The 18294-nt window shown below is 40.7% G+C and overlaps 1 protein-coding gene across 1 annotated transcript in view; it reads left to right on the top strand.

Moving 5' to 3' along the window:
• zzef1 (zinc finger, ZZ-type with EF hand domain 1) overlaps positions 1–15501 on the top strand; it is a 51573-nt gene extending 36072 nt beyond the window's left edge. Inside the window, exons 49-54 of the mRNA XM_049593200.1 lie at positions 588–756; positions 876–974; positions 1118–1283; positions 2328–2478; positions 7387–7458; positions 10592–15501. Coding sequence (XP_049449157.1) covers positions 588–756; positions 876–974; positions 1118–1283; positions 2328–2478; positions 7387–7458; positions 10592–10672 — 738 coding nt within the window. The 3' untranslated portion in view covers positions 10673–15501. The remainder of the gene's footprint in view (positions 1–587; positions 757–875; positions 975–1117; positions 1284–2327; positions 2479–7386; positions 7459–10591) is intronic.
• The last annotated feature ends 2793 nt before the right edge of the window (positions 15502–18294 follow it).

The following is an 18294-nucleotide window of genomic DNA, read 5'->3' as shown; positions in this document are numbered from 1 at the left end:
GCACTGAGGCACAGTCTCCAGAGTCTGGAGCAGCTCACTTCCTGGGCAGTTTAACGGCTGCCCAGTTAGCACAAGCTAACACAGCAGCAGCTAGCATCTAATACTGAGCCCTTAAACCAGGTGTTGTCAAGCTGTGGGGTATGTCCCTGTCGATGACCAGGGGTAAAAGATGGATTGAAACAAAGTTGAAAGAACATGTTTTATGTAGGGAAAAGCAACAAACAAGTTTGTTAATGCTATCATGCTGGCCTTTATTTTACTAATATTCAACATGGATCATTATGTTAGTTGGTTCCTCTGTTATTGTTAATGATTGATAAAAAAAAAAAGTCTGGGGTTGAGGGGTATAAACATTTTTCAACTTTTTAAATAAGATTTTAACCATTTTTAAATCGTAAAAAGAAATAATAAAAAAGGTAAAGAAAAGTCATGTTTACATATGGAAGGTTGGGCAGCAATTACTGTATACGTTGACTGAATACTGACGTCTTGTTACCCCACCCTAGTACAGATCCTTATTCGAAACATGGCCTGTCTTATTTTGTATTGTTTGAAGAGTCTATTGTGTCCATCTTTTCTCTCTTAAGGACAAGGTGCACATCCCGGGGGCCATCTATCTTTCAGTAAAATTTGACTCCCGCTGCTACACAGAGGAAGGCTGTGATGAGCTCATCATGTCCAGCAGCAGCGACTTCCTGCAGGATGTCCACAACTTCAGCGGCTCCCCTCAGAAATGGTCGGATTTTGAGATTCCTGGTGAGAAATTATTTTTTTAAGTTTCCTTTCTGCTCTTTGTGTCTGTGTGTTTGCATTTCAGATGGTTTGACTATCGTGTTTAAATTCATCAACATGTGTTGTGTGTGTGTTTCTCTCAGGTGATACCCTGTACTACAGATTCATGTCTGACATGAGCAACACAGAGTGGGGCTACAAGTTCACCGTGACAGGAGGCCACAGAGGACGCTTCCAGACAGGTACTTCACAATAAAACAGACACTCACTCCTTTTCCTTTCACATTGCTTCATTAGGTAAAGAGCAGCTCTGTAAGTTACTGAACTGAATCCATAGGTTGGTCACATCGTCGCCCTTTCTGCACATTGTCTTGTCTCCAATCAGGTTTTGAGATACTGAAGCAGATGTTAGCAGATGAGCAGGTGCTCGGTCACCTGCCGCTGGCTGACATTTGGGAGTGGCAGGTGGGCGTGGCCTGTCGCCAGACCGGGAACCAGCGTCTCAAAGCCATTCACCTGTTGCTCCGCCTCCTGCAGTGCCAGTCCCAGACGTAAGAGTCCAAACATTTCTATCTGTTTCCTTTCAACCATCTTCAATGCTTCTGGCACTTTTTTGTCGTCAGTGAAATTTCATTAAAACTGTTGGCTCATATTTATGGAGGACTGAAGCTGTATTTTGCTTCTTTATGTATTTACAACCCCTGATTATTTCCTTTCCTATTTAATGTTTCCTTTTTATTTTATTTATTTATGTTGCTTTTTTCTCATAAGTTAATAAAGAAATACATGAATAAATTAATTTAAAATTTTATTTAAGTTAAATGAAAAGTGAATGCAAAAATAAATAATTAAACTAAAAAACTAATATTAATAAATAATTAAATAAATGAAGGGAAAACTTAACAGAAAAGTAAATAAATACAGGAATTAACACAAAGGTAAATAAACAAAGCAGCAAATTAAAACAGAAATATGAATCTGTCACATTTCATCAATTCCTACGATCGCTTTTAATATTATTTTTGGAGATAGAAGATATTTATCAAATGATTCATTTATTTTTGATTTTGGCAGCTTCCATCCTCCATATCTATGTGTCGACACCCAAAGTAATACATTCTCACTTGAGGATAAGGCTCATCCACCTGGGCCTAAGTAGTGCTACTTGGGGTAACCTGTTGATAAATCCTTCATGTCCTGGTAGTCACCACGGAAATGAGGTAAAGGATGTGTTTAGGAATTTGCATAAATGCAAACTAACTCAGCTGAGCATCACACAATATGTGAGAATTGTATTCCCATTTTAATATTTTCTTTAAATGGTATGTTAGTTAACACAGAAACAGGGGACTCTCACATAACGTAACAACCCTGTAGGTTTATGGCAGGTAGACTGACATCTACTGTAATGCCCTGACTATGGATAAATACCTCACACAACTCCAGTTCAAAAGTTCCTAAGTTTCCCCTTAAGTCCTGGTAAATGTATCAAGTTGGACTCATTGAAATTGCTCCAGTTGCTTTGCTTTTCTCACAGTCTGGCCCATTCTGTCCATGCGTTTGTTCATCTAACTCTTGATGTGTTTTCCCTCCAGAGCATGTGAGCTGACACTGCTGCGACCTCTGTGGCAGCTCTTCATGTCCATGGAAAACAGCCTGAGCCAGGATCCCACCAGTATCACTGTGCTGCTGCCTCTTCACAGAGCCCTTACTGAACTCTTCTTCATCGCAGAGGCCCGGGCCATCGTGAGTGATACACACACATTTGCAGGCCACATGCAGTGTTGTACAGGAGGTGTTGTTTAAGCTGGAGGTTGTGTAGGTGTTGTTTAAGCTGGAGGTTGTGTAGGTGTTGTTAAAGCTGGAGGCTGTATAGGTGTTGTTAAGGTTTGGAGGTCATATAGGTATGTGTAGTCGGCTCTCTCTGCTGTGATGGCAGCATGCTTGACTTTGCAGTTGAATGTAGACTCAACAAGGCTGTTTGTGTAAAAATATTTTTTAGCCTACCTTCCTTTAACCCCACAGACACACCAGAAGGTCAGCTTAACTCTCACACTGCAGCCAAAACCCACTAAACTTTATTTCATATTTTAGTGGAGATCTCAAGGTTTCTGAAGATGACAGAATGTTTGGATAAATGTGAACAAAATGATGCATAAAACATCAAAAATATTCACATTTGATGAAACAGTGAAGCCATAAAAACATGGATTTGCTTCATGTACAGAATTTGAACAAGCTGTTACAGAATATACATAATTAGGGCTGCAACTGACAATCATTTCCATCACTGATTAATCTGCTCATTATTTTCTTGATTACCAATTCTGTCTATAAAATGTGAGACAATGGTTAGCATTGCTCATCACAGTTTCCTAAAGCCGAAGCTGGCATATTCACATTGATTGTTTTATCCGACAAAACCAAAGATGTTTCATCTAATATCATACATGAAAAAGAAAAGCATCAACCCGACCCGTCCAGATAACAAAGATATTAAGTTTAATTTCATACATGACGAAGAGCATCGAAGTCTTATATTGGCCAAAGTGGAAATAGTGAATATTTGGCGCTTTAGCTCATGAAATTGTCTTGAATGGCTTACCAAATATCAAAATAGTAGCCAGTTAATTTTCTGTTGATCGACAAATTAATTACCCGTATGTTTCAAGTCTACGTGTGTTGTCAGTGTTATAATAAAAGGAATTAAAAGTCCTTAAATTTGAATTTGTGAAGTCTTCATAGTTAAAAACATTTTATCTAATTTCATTTATCCATCTTTTAATTCCTTTTTGTCAAAATGAGTCAAGCTCTTTTGCATATTTCTGATGTTACAAATCTTAAAACTTAGGACTGACCTAACTAGGGCTGTACTCGATGCCTTTTAAGGTATTGTCTGAAATAACCCGGTACCAAGTAGTACTGAAACGGTGCCTGCATTTGATCCTTTCTGTACCCAGATCTAGAAACAAATTATTATTTGTATTGTTTTGCTCACAGCCAATAATTGCGAGTGTTCTTCGATGTAATGCAACGTGTGATTGGCTGACTACTGCAGCAGCTACCATCCCTACAGTCTGTGGTGTGGTGAAGTAGAGCATGTTGTATTTAATGGAGTTGGCAGTTAAGCTTGCAGAGATGCCACCGAATGAATGGTGGTAGCATTTTACACAACTGAATGCTTCCATTTACATGATTGGTATCGAATGAAGTAGAAAAAAGGGGTTCAAATAAAATACTTTATTGGTGTCTGGGTTACTTTAGGGGAACTGGTATCATAATGTTTTAAATGATACACAGGCCTAAATCTAACTCAGTCTAATAACCATATTTTTACATAAAACCTTCCTCTGCACAGGACCACATATATACTTCTGGCCTTTTTACTTACCTGCAGTGCTTGAATAAAAGAAAATGGTCTTATCTGAAATGGTCTTAAAAAGCAAATGAAGTGTCTGATACCTGCACTGTCAGCTACTAGGTGAGGGTTAAATGTAAAAAGGGAAGGACTGGATTTAAAAGGTTATGGCAACTTTTCCATGTTGTTTTTGTGGCATGATAACATTTTCAGTTTGAGGCAATTTTACTGAAATGAGTAAAATGTAGTCAACATTTTATTCTTCACCTCTCTCGTCTATATCTGTCTCTCTGTGAGATGAGCGTGTTTTTCGTCCACCCACCTGTTCTGCGCCGGGCTCGGGGCCAAAGCCCGGCCCTGCCATCTGCCAGACAGCACAGTGCCACACACTGCTGGGGAGAGGAAGAGATGCTATCTGTTTTGTGATGGGCTCTCTCTCCCGCTCTCAATCGTTTTGAATTATTGATTAAGAGAATTCTCAAGGATTATGAGCACGCCGTCAGCCAGGAGCTTCCCATCTGTAGATGCAACTGAAGCAGACAGTCCCAGAAAAGCCCTCCTGTTCCCTCCTGCTCTGGATGCTGAGGCCTGAGGCAGCTGATCTGACAATAAAATTACATCAGACGACTTGCCATTTCTGTGCTCCCATCTGAACTCAATGTTGTTTCATGTGAGGGAGAATGAGTGGAGCAATGCGTGTGGACAAACACCAGGGGGCAGTAGCAGTACTCTACAGAGTTTTGCCAGGAATGCCCTTCATGGACACTACACTGTTCGCAATGATAGACACATGTTAGTGTGTGGCACGTCTGAGTGCCTCCATCTAGCAGAGCATCATCACAGAACATGACCTTGTCTCTCATCAACACAAACATGTGTGCCGCAGTGGTTCATCACCTCCAGCTCCTGACGTTACATGGACGGCATTGTTTGTTGCACGGTGGTTGTTTCAAAACAGATCCATTGACCCATTCACAGTGAAAATAAAAACCAGTGAAATAAAAATCCACACAGCTGCTACCTCTTGTGGCAGCTGTCACGGGGAGTGGTGATTGGTGTTGCACTCTGTTCGAGATGTTGCTCAAATTATTACATGAAATTTCAAGTGGCTCTTATTTGAACCTGAATCAAGCCAGTAAATGTGATTCTGAACTGGGTTACACAGGCAGGCGACAACTCGGCTGTGCACCATCCACACTGGATTCACTGTTCAGGATGTGTTTACAGCTGCATTTGTTCACAGAGGATATTCTAAAGAGGGAGGACTGTTGTGAGGCTAATGTGAAGGAGAGTCACTATTTAAAATCTGTCCTGAAATGGACATAAATATTGGGAAACATCCATCAGTTGTATACTCTACTTTCAATACAGTGGACCATCTGTCACCACCCATAAAAAATAAGGATTAGTGCGGACCAAGGTAAGGCTGGGCAACATTTACATTTGTACCAGTACCTGGGATTCAGTTCCATTGCCCAAGAGTCATTTTGAGTACGTTACTCTCTCTGTAATGACAAAAAAGTAATTTCAGTTGTAAAAAAATATGTCCAAAAATTATCTCCAACAACAACTCATCCAGCTATCTAATTAATGACCTGATGATCCCTTATGTAAAGTTTCATCGTCCATGGAGGGTTCCACTTGATCGGCGCTGGCTGCAGGCGTGCTAACGTAAGCTACAGCTGCTGTGGGGGACTTGAATTTCAGGCTAGCAAACACAGCAAACTCTATTGGCACCAAAAAAAAAAAAAAAAACAGAAATACAACAACAAAAGAGGAACAAGTTGTGCAAGTGAGATTTAGGAAACCCCCAGGGGCTTATAAGGAATCTCACCTCAGTTAGCACAATAAGCAAACACAAAAGTCATGTAATCAAGCAAGAAAACAAACAAGCACACAAAAGGTCAATACACGAAAATAATACAAGCAATGTAAATCAAGTAAAAACATAAAATAAAGCTTCAGTTATATTTGGTGTTTGACCAGGTGTTTCGACAGGTTAGACATGTTGCCTTGGCCAGCTTTGCATTTTGCATCGCAAATACTGCAGCGAGCGTTGTCTGCGTCAAGTTCTGGAAAGTGTAATCACATTTGCGACCGCTTTCAGCTTTACATTTCCCTAACTCACTGTGACTTGAACATGCTGCGAGGATGATGTAGACCCAGTCTCTCTTTCTCTCTGTGATATTTAAGGCCTTGGCACACCAAGTCCAAAATTCTTGTGTGCAGTTTTTTAATCTATCATCCAATAAAATTGTTACAGACTGACCCTTTTGCTCCCTTGCTTCACTCCACATCCATGGAAAGATACCATGCGGCTAATATATTCTACTCTACTGGAGGTCTGCCCCCAGAGGCTGTATTGCCGTCTGCCGGAAGTCAGACGCCGAATACAGCCGATGGGTTCCGAGAATGCGGTTACAGTAAAATGAGGACATCATCTTGGGCTTTTAGAAATTTTCTTTTTTACCATTTTCTAACATTTTATAGACCAACAACTCATTGATTAATCAAGAAAATATTTGACTGATAAATCAACATGAAAAATATCGTTACTTGCAGCCCTACAGCTGAGTTCAGCAGCTCCATAATGACTCTACTGCCAAAACATGAGAAGCTAATGAGCTAATGAGGCTGGACACATGATGGACTCCTCCGTGGCCATTTTAGGTCTAAGCCTAGATCCCGCTTATTTTAAAGGTTTAGTCTGCTGTTCACTTTCCAGCATTAGTCCTTCATATGCACACAGAGTTCACTGCCAGATCCACTGAGATTCCACAAACTCTCTACCCCAGGAAGTGAAAGTTATATTTAGGGATCAAAACGGTATGTCACGCACTACTGACTGTACAAATCGTCCTAGGATGTTCCCCAGCATAAACATTGGGGGTGCTGTGAGATGGATGGAGGATCGGGGCTCTGGACTATGTCTCCAGCTCTGTAAAAGCTCCAGTCTCAGCCCATTTAGCTGCCATGTCGTCTTATCTGTTTTCCCCAACTCTGTGTGCTTATGTAACCTGAGGTACGTCTCTCCCGCTGGGTTTTAGTGGAAGTGCTCTTTAGTTTGTTTATAATTTTGATTAACTGTTCCAACATTCCTCAGTTCAATTTGATGCTGAGATGGAGATGGAGAGTGGTCAGGGAACCAGGCCTCATTTATAACTCAATTCATCCCTTATGTAACCTCTCAGGGTTGTCTGTGTCGGGAAGTTCCTCTTGTTCATATCCAGCCTGTGAGGTTATCTGTGTTTCTGTTCAAGCTGCGTTTGTTAACAGCCTCTTGATGTGTGTTTCAGGCACAGGGAATCCTCCAGGAGTACTTGTTAGCCATGACCACTGACGAGCAGCTCCTCAATCACACTGCAATGGTAAGGTTTTTTTTGGGGGGTTTTTTTGCATAATAACCACTGATAACTTTTTCATCTCTGCCTTTGCTAAACTCGGAGGCGAGCCTTCAGCGAGGCCATCTGAGGTCACCTTTGATGTTTTGGGTTGTGAATTACATCTCTGCTTCTCTAAAGTCAAATTCCTGCCTTCAGCGAGGCCCCTCTCAGGTGATCTTTGATGTTTTGGGTTGTGAATTGCCGCCTGACGTGGATGATAGTAGCTCAAAGAAGTTGTCCATGCACCCTGAAGTGTTGTAATATTATGCAACGTGCAACTTCGTTGGTTGAGCGGTCTTCAGACGCTGTGAGTCAGCTCGCGGCCGGAGTCTCTTTTGCGAGTGAATCACCAAGCTGTTGACACCCAGCAGCTCCCTCTGCACCTCCCTTCCCTTGTTTTGAATATGTGTAGGCCGCTCTCAGGACTAATGTATTTGGTAATTACAGTGCATTAGAATTTGTGGCACAGCGAGCCACAGCGTTCTCCGTGCTGTGGAGCCTGTGATGCAGCAGAGGAGCCTGAAGGCAGTTAAGAGGAGCAGAGGATGCGGGGTGGTGAAAAAAACACTGTGGGCGGTTCTGTTGAGCCGTTACCTAATACCTGTCAGGTTAAAAAACAAAACCATAGATGACTTGGCAGTAGTCATAACTGTTATGATGCAAAGTCCAAAAGTAAATTGGCCGAGGTTCACTTTCAAAGGGTTGGAAAAATGTTCCAAAGCCGACCATAGCAAAACAGTTTTACCCACTGGGGACGACATTATCTTCAACTCCTCTTTTCAAGTTGACCTGCTCTCATGGCCTGTTATGTTTGGTGAGTTTATTATACAGTGTTCAGAGGATCATGTTATACAATGTTCAGAGGATCCCTCCACAGCTTTTATTTATCCTGTTATTCACTTGATTAAACACAGATAATAGTGTAAGAAACCAGTGTTTAAGCAAAGGAATTGTCCATTAAACCATCTGAGCATGTTGACAGCAAAATCAGAGAGTGCTGCTGTGTGTCGAGACACCACCTGGAGCTGTAATGGGCATCTCACCTCCAAAGAAACCACTGGGTGAAGGGGATTTTCAAGATAAAATTTTGAAAATGACAAATTATCGAACAGCCACAAGAGTGAAAGTGCTGGTTGGAGTATAAATATTTTCTTTCAGACCTAAAAATAAATGCATTTGGTGTCATAGGAAATAAAGTATTCTCAGTGCCACTGACACTGGGACACAGCTGCTGTAACCAGAAGTTGTATCAGACTTCCTTGTTGTCCATCATTATTCAGTATTTTTAAATGAGTAATGTACAGAACAAGCTTAGAGATTATGCATTTATAAGCAGGGGTGTATTTCTCAAAGCGCCGGAGCGCACAGATGACACGCATACATGCGTACATGCGGACAGTTGTCACTTGTTTCAAAGGTTATGTAACCACTGTTCCCACAGTGATAATTTAACACCATAGAGTTTATAAAATAATGGATATGGCTACCCTGACTTATCTCATTGGTTTGTGGACTCCCATTATGAAGCCTCCAGTTCAACATTTTAGCTGTCACCTTCTTTGTTTTTTGGAGCCAGAAGTGACCGTATTTGTACGAGACGCTGGAGGTGTGTAGGTGTGGGTGGACCGAGGTGGACTGAGAAGCTGGGGACACTATCAGCAGACAGTCTGTCACACAAAGTAGTCAGCCCTTAAATATGCGTAACTTTCATCCTTATTAACTTTTCAACAGAGTTACATAAAAATTCACGTCCCCCATGCCGTAGCCTGACATACACCTCCCCAGAAATGTAACTATATGTCGTGGTGACGCTGACCTCCTGCTTATTTCTGTATACTGAAACCATTTCCCTCAGTAGAAACAAAGCTTTTATTTACTTTAATTTCACAGATAAGAAACAATAAATTGTGAAGACAATAAAGCCTCCACAAAAATAGCATTTTAAGTCTTGTGTGTGATTTATCCTGGCTTCATATGAGCAGAAGAAATCTCTGCTTGTTGCTAGGCTAATTTATACAATGTAAAATGCCATAGGCTTGTGCTAATAATGTTAGCATGTTGTATTTGTGGGGAAAATGTGTTCAGGTAAAGACAAGTGTCTGTGAATGCTGCGAGTTAAAGTGAAGCTGATGTGTGTACTTGTGTTTGAAACTGTCACTATTAAGCCGTAGTTAATGTGTGTTTTGAATTAACTAAACTTTACAGCACTTCAAGTACAAATGCTCACAAAGGCATAGGCGACGTGCGTAGGCTATGGCAACTATGAATCCCGCTTAAGTGTTTTCTTTAAGTATCCCAACTTTATAAAACTCCTTGTTGCCCTGTAAACTGTGTAGGTTGAATATCTTAATTGAATTAGTACATTTTAAATCTGTCCGCTGGTTTATAGACATCTTTATCCAATGTAAGTCTATGAGAGAGAGTCTTTTTGGGCCCAGTGGCATCGCATGACAGACCCTGCAAAGTGCAGTACCACTGTTTGGCCACAATGAAAATTGGCTTCAAAGCCTGGTGCACTTCCTGGGGGCCTGGAGAGAACAATTAAAACTTGCATGACTGAAACAAATTCCTATGGACCCCTCTCTGCTCTTTCATAGATGGTTTGATTGCCAATGCAACTTTTATGTTTTTGGTTCAAAGCCACTACATCTTCTGCTGTGTGTAGCAGATTACAGCCATGTGTAAAGCGTAGCCTACACCACCAACTTCTGACCAAACTGGACTTTGCGTAGCCTAGTATATTTGTTCCGAACCAATTGATAGAAGTGCCTTGATTTCCCATTTCTTTTTTGCAATGTTTCAAATGTTTACTCAAAATTAATTTGACAACGGAATAGAACTGAAATCATCATCCTGCAGGCAGACTTGAACAAATGTGAGTGTAGAGAACAAAAGCACGGAGGGCAGTTCAATCTGTGGAGCACTTCTGTTTATTAAATATGGTGACGTAAACAGCACAGAAGTCCTTGACTCATCAGTTTAGTCACCCTCCATTTGTCACCACTCAACATGCAGAGCATAGCACAGGTGAAGAACTCACGTGTCGTTTTATAAGTTCACAGTGTTTGATTTTTTTTTTTCTCCTCACTCTCTGTGTCATTCATTTTTTATTGTGTAGGCTCTGAAGAACATCGCTGCCATCAGCCTGGCGATCAATTACCCCAATAAATCTACAAAGCTGCTCAACATGTCCCCCTGAGAGCTCCACTGAGGGAGATGAGGACCTGAAGGGACGCATCCTGACTCAGCTGGTTCACTCTGAACATGAGGACGGAGAGCACTGACCATCCGGTGCTTTCTGTCTAAAAGGACCCCTCCACTGCGCTGACTCTCTGCAGTGCAGGAGCTGTTGAGGGCAACTCACAGAGCACTTTCCACACTTACTCACAATCCTTTTTGCCTTAGGTGAATCCAGTATATCAGCATGTGCATTCACTGCAACAGGAACAATTGCTGGGGGTCTGTTTTTATTTTATTTTTACTTGAAGATGCCGTGCTAAAGGACATGAAGTGTGCCAAATTCGCGACCTTCAAGGGGAATTATATTCCTTTTTTTCCTGCCTTTGTTCCTCCTAAACAGCAGCCACTCTGGGTTACATAGTTGATCATGGTGAAAACAGGTCACCTTGGCGACTTGCGTGTCTCTGTGGACATGTAGAGCATCCTAAAAATACTGTCCAGGACAGTGGAGTCTCATTAGTCACCATGGGAAGAAAGTTCTGACCTACTAGCTCATTCCTTCCTTCCTTCCTTCTTTCATTTGATCTATACTTCCTTTCTTCCTTCTTTCCCTTCCTATTCTTCCTTTTCTGGCAACAGAAATAGAGGATGGTGTTTTTGGGGCCCCTGTTGAAGGCAAGGATCAGTATGTCATGTGTAATGTGCACTAAGACTCACTTCAGCGCTGCTGAACAGAATTGAGATGATACTCAAATAGCCATAGTCTTTGCATAGGATGAGAATGAACATTAAAGCTGAGGGAAAACTGTGATAATATACTATTGCAATGCATTCCTCCATGTTATTCTATCAATATGTTGAAGTATATTCACTCCATCACTAGTGAATGAATGAAAGACCATCATGATGTCAATTTAAGATTAATAACAGCAAAAAAAGTCATTGAGAAACAGAATCTCTTAAAGGCCTTCAGTTTTATCCACTGATTTATTTATTAATTATTATTTTATCTAATGTAAAATTGAGTTTGAGAGTCCTGATTTATTTTTCACAGCAGTGAAACAAAAACTGAGTTATAAATTAACTGAATTCATAATTCAATTCATAATCATGTACCAGTATCTTGTTTAATATCTGTAACAGCTGCTGATTCTCACTAATGCTCAGATGGCTCGTCATGCCCTTGCATCACTTATAAACATTTAATTGAGTGTCCTTGTTAAAGGGACAGTTCAGATCAAAGCTACATATTTTTCCTCTTACCTGTAGTGCTATTCATTAAATAAATTGTTTTGTTCTGATTTGCCGAGAGTTGGAGATACTTGCCTTCTCTTGAATGTCATGGATCTAGATAACACTCGGCTTGTGGTGCTCAAAGTGCTAAAGAAATACATTTGAAAAACTCAACAGCAATGTCTCTGTCAAGAAATCATGACCTGGTTGCTCAAGATAATCCACAGACCTCGTTGTTAGCAGTTTCATGTAGGAACTATTTTTTTTTCTACCAGACTACACTTGCCAGCTGTATCACTGAGCAGAAGAAAGTGTGCATCTACTGCTAGCTCACCTAGCACCACTCCACAGACCTTGTGAGCAGTTTCATGTAGGAACTATTTTCTTTCCACTGAACTACACCCGCCAACTGTATCACTGCACAGAAGGGGATGGTGATATAGAATTTTTCACATACACACACACACACACACACACACACACACACACACACACACACACACACACAGAGTGACAGGGCTAACTGTTAGCATCACACAGCTAATGTTACCTAACAGTTATTCATGGGTTTAACGACAGCACCAAGCCAATTTGAGTGTCAGTGTGAGTTTGTTAGGACTGTTTAACAGCCTTGTGTCCAAGGTTAGCCGCTGCTGCTTTGATAGCTCGCACTGACTGGGCAGACGTTGGACTGCCTATTCAGTGTAATGGCAGCAACAGAAAGTCTGCAGATTTTTTTTCCACCAGTGAAGAGGACTCATAAATGTGTACATCTCTGCCTCTGGGCCAGTAGCTTGCTTAGGGGTGCTGTAGTCGTCTCCCAGCAGCAACATCATGGCACTGCTATGGCGATGCCTTATGACTACAGGCTAGGCAGCAGCAGACTTTGCTGTCTCATTATCTTCCCCTGTGGTGCCAGTACATTATATCTTATATAGGTTTTTAACTGTTTAACTGATGATTTTAATCAGTCAAAATTCTTGTGGTCAGTTAGTGGTTAAAGAGTTATTGACATTCCCTAAAGGAAGTGAGCTTCTACTCATGGAAGAGAGCCTCTAGCTCAGGACAGTGCAAGATCAATGTCATCATCTTCAGATGAGCTGTAACGTTAGCTAGCTCAGTGGTGTTGGGTGAGTTAACAGTAGCTATATGCTTTCTTCTGCGCGGTGATACGGTTAGTATGTGTAGTTCGGTAGAAAGAAAATAGTTCCTACATGAAAGTGCTCACAACAAGGTCTGTGGATTATCTCGAGTAACTGGGTCATGATTTTTGGAAAGAGACACTGCTGCTAAGTTTTTAAATTTTTTTATTTATTTATATTTTTTTGTCACCCTTTTTTGGCACCACAAGCCGAGTGCCATCTGGCTCCATTATACTGGAGAGAAGGCAAACATACTGCCGATATCTCCGACACTATGTAACTCACATTGAAACATTCTAGATTGACAAATAGCACTACAGGCAAGAGGAAGAATACATATTTTTGATTTGGGGTTGAACTGAGTTGACGCACTGATAAACGTAAAGATGACTGTAAAATAGACACATTATCCCACTTACTCACTTGTAACACGTCACATATTTTGTAAACTGAGAAAGTTGAATTCTTTAATACTGACTTACCTCATCTTTTGTACTTAGACAAATAGGCAGTGTGACGCTTCCTTAAATGTTTGGCTGCCGCTAATGATTATTTTCATTATCCATTAACCTGCCCGTTATTTTCTCGATTAATTATTGTGTCAATAAAATGTCCAACACGTTCTCATCCCAGGTTGTCAAATACCAGCGCTTAATCTCACACCTCTCAGCGTATGATACGACATTGAAAGCAACCTTTAGTGTCTGTATGTGACGCACAGCTCTCTCCTGGGTGAGACTTGTTGTAACGTGGTTAACACTGTCCGGCTGGGGTAGATTTGGGCTCAAAACTTCTTGGTTAGGGTGAGAAAAAACATCATGTTTTTGGTTAAAGTACGAATGTACTGTGATGTAAATGTGTCACAGGAGTAGGGTTGCAGTAGTATAGAGATTTCATGCTATACCGTGGTATGAAAATTGACAGTAATCATACCATGTGCGTTTGCTTATCTACGGATGGAGAATCCCGCACATCTCTTTTCTTTCTTGACTGCCTGTCAGACTTTTTAAACATACGTCCATTTAAAAGAAAATGGTTTAACCCTCATTGTAACTGATGTTAGTGATAATGTAATAATGTATACCATGAAACTGTGATATTTTCTGAGACAGTTATCGTCCAATGAAAATCTCATACCATTGCAGCCCCACAAGTGAGTGATCTAAGTACGTCACTTGTCAGTGTCAGATATTGCAGTCAATGTGTTTACATTGGAGTTCATTGACAGCCCGTGTGTCTCATGGAGACACCAAAGGGTGCCTTCAGCATCAGTGTTGCATGCCAAGGGGCATGGCAAAGCATTGGCATTTGATGACCTGGAAAAGAGAACGAGCTGATACGTAACCAGAGCCTAAGGTGACGTCTTCAAATGGTTTGTTCTATCTGAACCAAACGTGCAAAATCCCAAATTATTCAGTTTATAATTGTGTAGGACAAAGAAAAGCATCAACTTTTCACATTTAAGAAGCATTAAACCAACAAATGTTTGGCTTTTTTTGCTTAAAAATTGCTTAAATGATTATTTGATGATCAAAAAAGTTTTCTGTCAATCGACTAACTGTGCAGCTCTATGTAAATGTTCTTTCAGTCACATTACACCAACCCCACATTGGAATAAAGCTGAGATCCACCTGTAGCCATGTCATCACAGATCAGTCTTGTTAATGAAGGCATCGAGTTTTGTATGTTGACAAATCTAAATGTGTGAGTAGAGTGAGAATTGAGTGAGTAGACAAGAATTGTTTTCCAATCATCACTGTATTCATTTCAGATGAAGAGATTGTTTTAGTTGCAGAAAGTCGTGGTTTATACCAAAGAAACCAATCATTGTGAGCCATGAAACATCTCTCAAAGAGAGTTCCTTCTCTGTTTGTCACATATCAGATCGCTACCCGGTGAGAAGCTGGAGCAGAGGAAACCTTTAGACTTTGTTCTGTCTTTTATTTTTTACTTTTATTTTTGAAACGGTCCCTGTGAGGGCCGTAAAATAGCTCGGTGGTTTTGTTTACATGAGCTGCAGTGAGGAGAAAGGAAGAGATAACATGGCCTCCATTTGGCTTCTGCGACGCCTCACCTATCTACGACGTGCCTATGGTTAAAAATGAAGCAATCATAATTTAACTCATGTTAGCCGAATAGTTATTAATTATATTTTAAAAAAGAGAAATATATTGTTTAATTTGAAGTTTTTTGTAACTTTTTACTTTTAATGTTGGTTTTCTTTTTGGCGAGGATGCTTGATGTTTGAGGCTGACTAATTTGAATGTACATATCTGTGAATATTAATTGCACAGGAGAAAGACTTTGATATCAACCCCTTACAAATATAGACTTTATTGGGCACTAACAGATGGACACTTTGATTCTGATTTTGTATGCATGGCACATTGAAGGTAAATAAAGAGAAAACATGTACTGCTTGGGTTGAAATGTGATCCATTTCTAATAAAAAATAGAAATGACTTAAATAGAACTTCTGCTGTCATCTTTTCTGTGTGTAGGCTCAACAGAGGGTTTCTGTGCACCAACAAATAATGTATCGATCACTCAGTCGGCATTGATTAGGGCCCACACACTCACTGCCAGCAGATACTGTACTCAGTGATCCAACACCAACGTCAAAGTTCTCTTTCACATTGCTTCTCGCCCTTTTACCTCAAGAAAACAAGTACATCTCTTATTACAGACATCCCTGCAGACAAAAACGCCTTTCTGCAACCCAACATTCAGTCCATTTCTGTTTTTGTTCAGAACGTTGGTATGCCTTCTGTTTATTCAGTCCCTTCTTGCAAAGCAAGACTGCAGTCGAATAGTCAAAAAAATTACATCCTGTGTCTTTTCCTGAATAATTTTCCAGAATGTAGATTGGAAGCGTCATGAGCTCAAAGAAAAATGTGAGGGAGAATTTGCAAGAACTTTGGAAAAGACAATCGTGGTACTAAGAAAATCGGACTGGCTACGTAATTAGCCCTTTCCCGCCCTTTCTGCTCTGTGTTCCAGTAACAGTTGAGCAAGCTTGGAACACGGCAGAACAATGGCCAGCTTACCTCCATCCATCCATTCATCCATTTTAATCCACTTATCTGGGGTTCGGTCTCGGGGGCAGCAGGCCTAGCAAAGCACCCCAGACGTCTCTCTCCCCAGCAACACTTTCCAGCTCCTCCTGGGGGACCCCAAGGTGTTCCCAGACCAGATGAGATATGTAATCCCTCAAGTGTGTTCTGGGTCTGCCTGGTGGCCTCCTAACACTGAGATGTGCCCAGAACACCTCCAACAGGAGGCACCCAGGAGGCATTCTGATCAGATGCCCGAACCACCTCAACTGCGACTTTTGTCGCTCAGCCTCCTGTCAGCTCATACTCATCCACATGAATCTCATTTCGTATGACTGTATGAAAATAATTGTTAAATTTGTGCAAGACAGGCATATTGATTGTTTTCATGGACAGCTGAATGGCGCCTCACTTATAATGTTGCCGCTACAAGGAATTTTAGGACATTATCGCCTTTCCTTTGGTCCAGTGAACCTGATGCTAAAGGAGATAATAAAGGAAACAATGAATCATCTTTCCTTCACAGACAGAATTCGACCTTGTCATGGCTGACACTTCAGTCTCAGAGCCCATTGGCTATCAGCCTGATGAAGATAAGCCTCCGAGGACAACGGCCAGTATTTTTGGGGTTTTGATGTAGCTAGCAGGTATGCGGAACAAGACTTCCTCTTCCATGCGGCACTCATTGTTTGCAGTTTGATTAGCAACTTAAGACAGGTTCAGACATCATTTCAGCTAATCTCTATAAACCAAAATCTGCATACGAATGTAGATACATTTTTAAAAAGCTAAAATAAAGGACTTAATCATTGTTAGGAAATAGCCAGTGTGTTGCAAGATTGCATTTCGGCCAGTCCGTTCGCCTCCTTTGCTCTTGTTTATTTGTATGCAACCAAATGTGATTTGTTGATATATATATATGTTGGACTATTAATGTAAATCAGAACGCTTCTGATACCAAAATCTGGTGTCATTGCCTAAAGATTCTACATTCATATCCATATATCTTTTTTTATAGCGATTACTGCTACTTAAATCTGTCTGGGTAATTTCACTCAGTTAGGAACATTCCTAACCAAAAAAGACTATTCAACTGCAGCTTGGGTTTTACCCTAATGGCTTCTCAGCTCCTGGTCAGCCTCCTCTATTTCTCCCCTGCCTGTAATCTGGAGTCTCAGGGACGGTGCTGATGATGGGAGTGATGATCACTGGGGCGATAATGACATCAAATGGAGGAAATATTCAATAAGGCTCCAGATGATTCAGTGCCCCTCTGCGCCACCAAAGCCCCCACACTGGAGTGAGTCAGCTCTCCTGCCTGCCCTCCTCCTGCTCCGTCTCCTGCTTCCTGTCAGGACAGAATCCCAGCGCTCGCATTTACCCAACCTGAAAAGAAGCAGCTGTGAGGGTAGAGAGAAAACATAAAAAAGGCTTGCTGTACCTGCAATGTCATGATACTTGGACGGCTTCGTAAAGCTGGTTGATACTTTGTTAAGATTAGATTTGAGTGACATCTTTTCCATTACAAAGTCACACATTTTGAACGTGCAGTATTGGACTATTCTAGTGGAATGAAAAAAGCAAACAAACAAAAAAAGCACATCGGCACAAATTTCATATGTTTAAAATTTCTCACCAAGATTACATGGAACCCCAAAGTGTTCAGGGTTAAATAAAATTGATTATATAATAAATAGTCATATGATTCACTGAAATAATATATATACATGAAATAATAATTAGAAAAATAAAATAAAATAATTTTTTAACAACCCAACTTATTATAGTAATGTTGGGGTCAACATATAGTTACCTCACTCAGCGGCACCATAAATGTTGGGGTCAACACACTAGGTTTCACACGGAGGCACCAAATATGTTGGGATTTAATTGGCTATCGGAAATAATTAATAATTATTAATAATAATGAATAATTATGTTAAATAATGTGACTTAATTAACATTAAATCACCTCATGGGGCACCATTCCCGTAAAGGGAAAAATGATAGCCAGTTAAAGATATCATTTCGAAGTTCTTGACGCAGCAGAGGTTGACATTAAACAGACAGCAGGCATGATTCCAAATTATACTTATTCACAAATTAGCAAAGCAAACCAAAACACACAAATTCTAACTAACTACAGTATATACAAGCTTGGTGTGTATGTATGTGTGTGTGTGTGTGTGTGTGAGAGAGAGAGAGAGAGAGAG

This window comes from Epinephelus fuscoguttatus, linkage group LG12 (assembly GCF_011397635.1).
Source record: "Epinephelus fuscoguttatus linkage group LG12, E.fuscoguttatus.final_Chr_v1".
Lineage (NCBI taxonomy): Eukaryota > Metazoa > Chordata > Actinopteri > Perciformes > Serranidae > Epinephelus > Epinephelus fuscoguttatus.
This window is presented reverse-complemented; position numbering and strand designations above follow the sequence as displayed.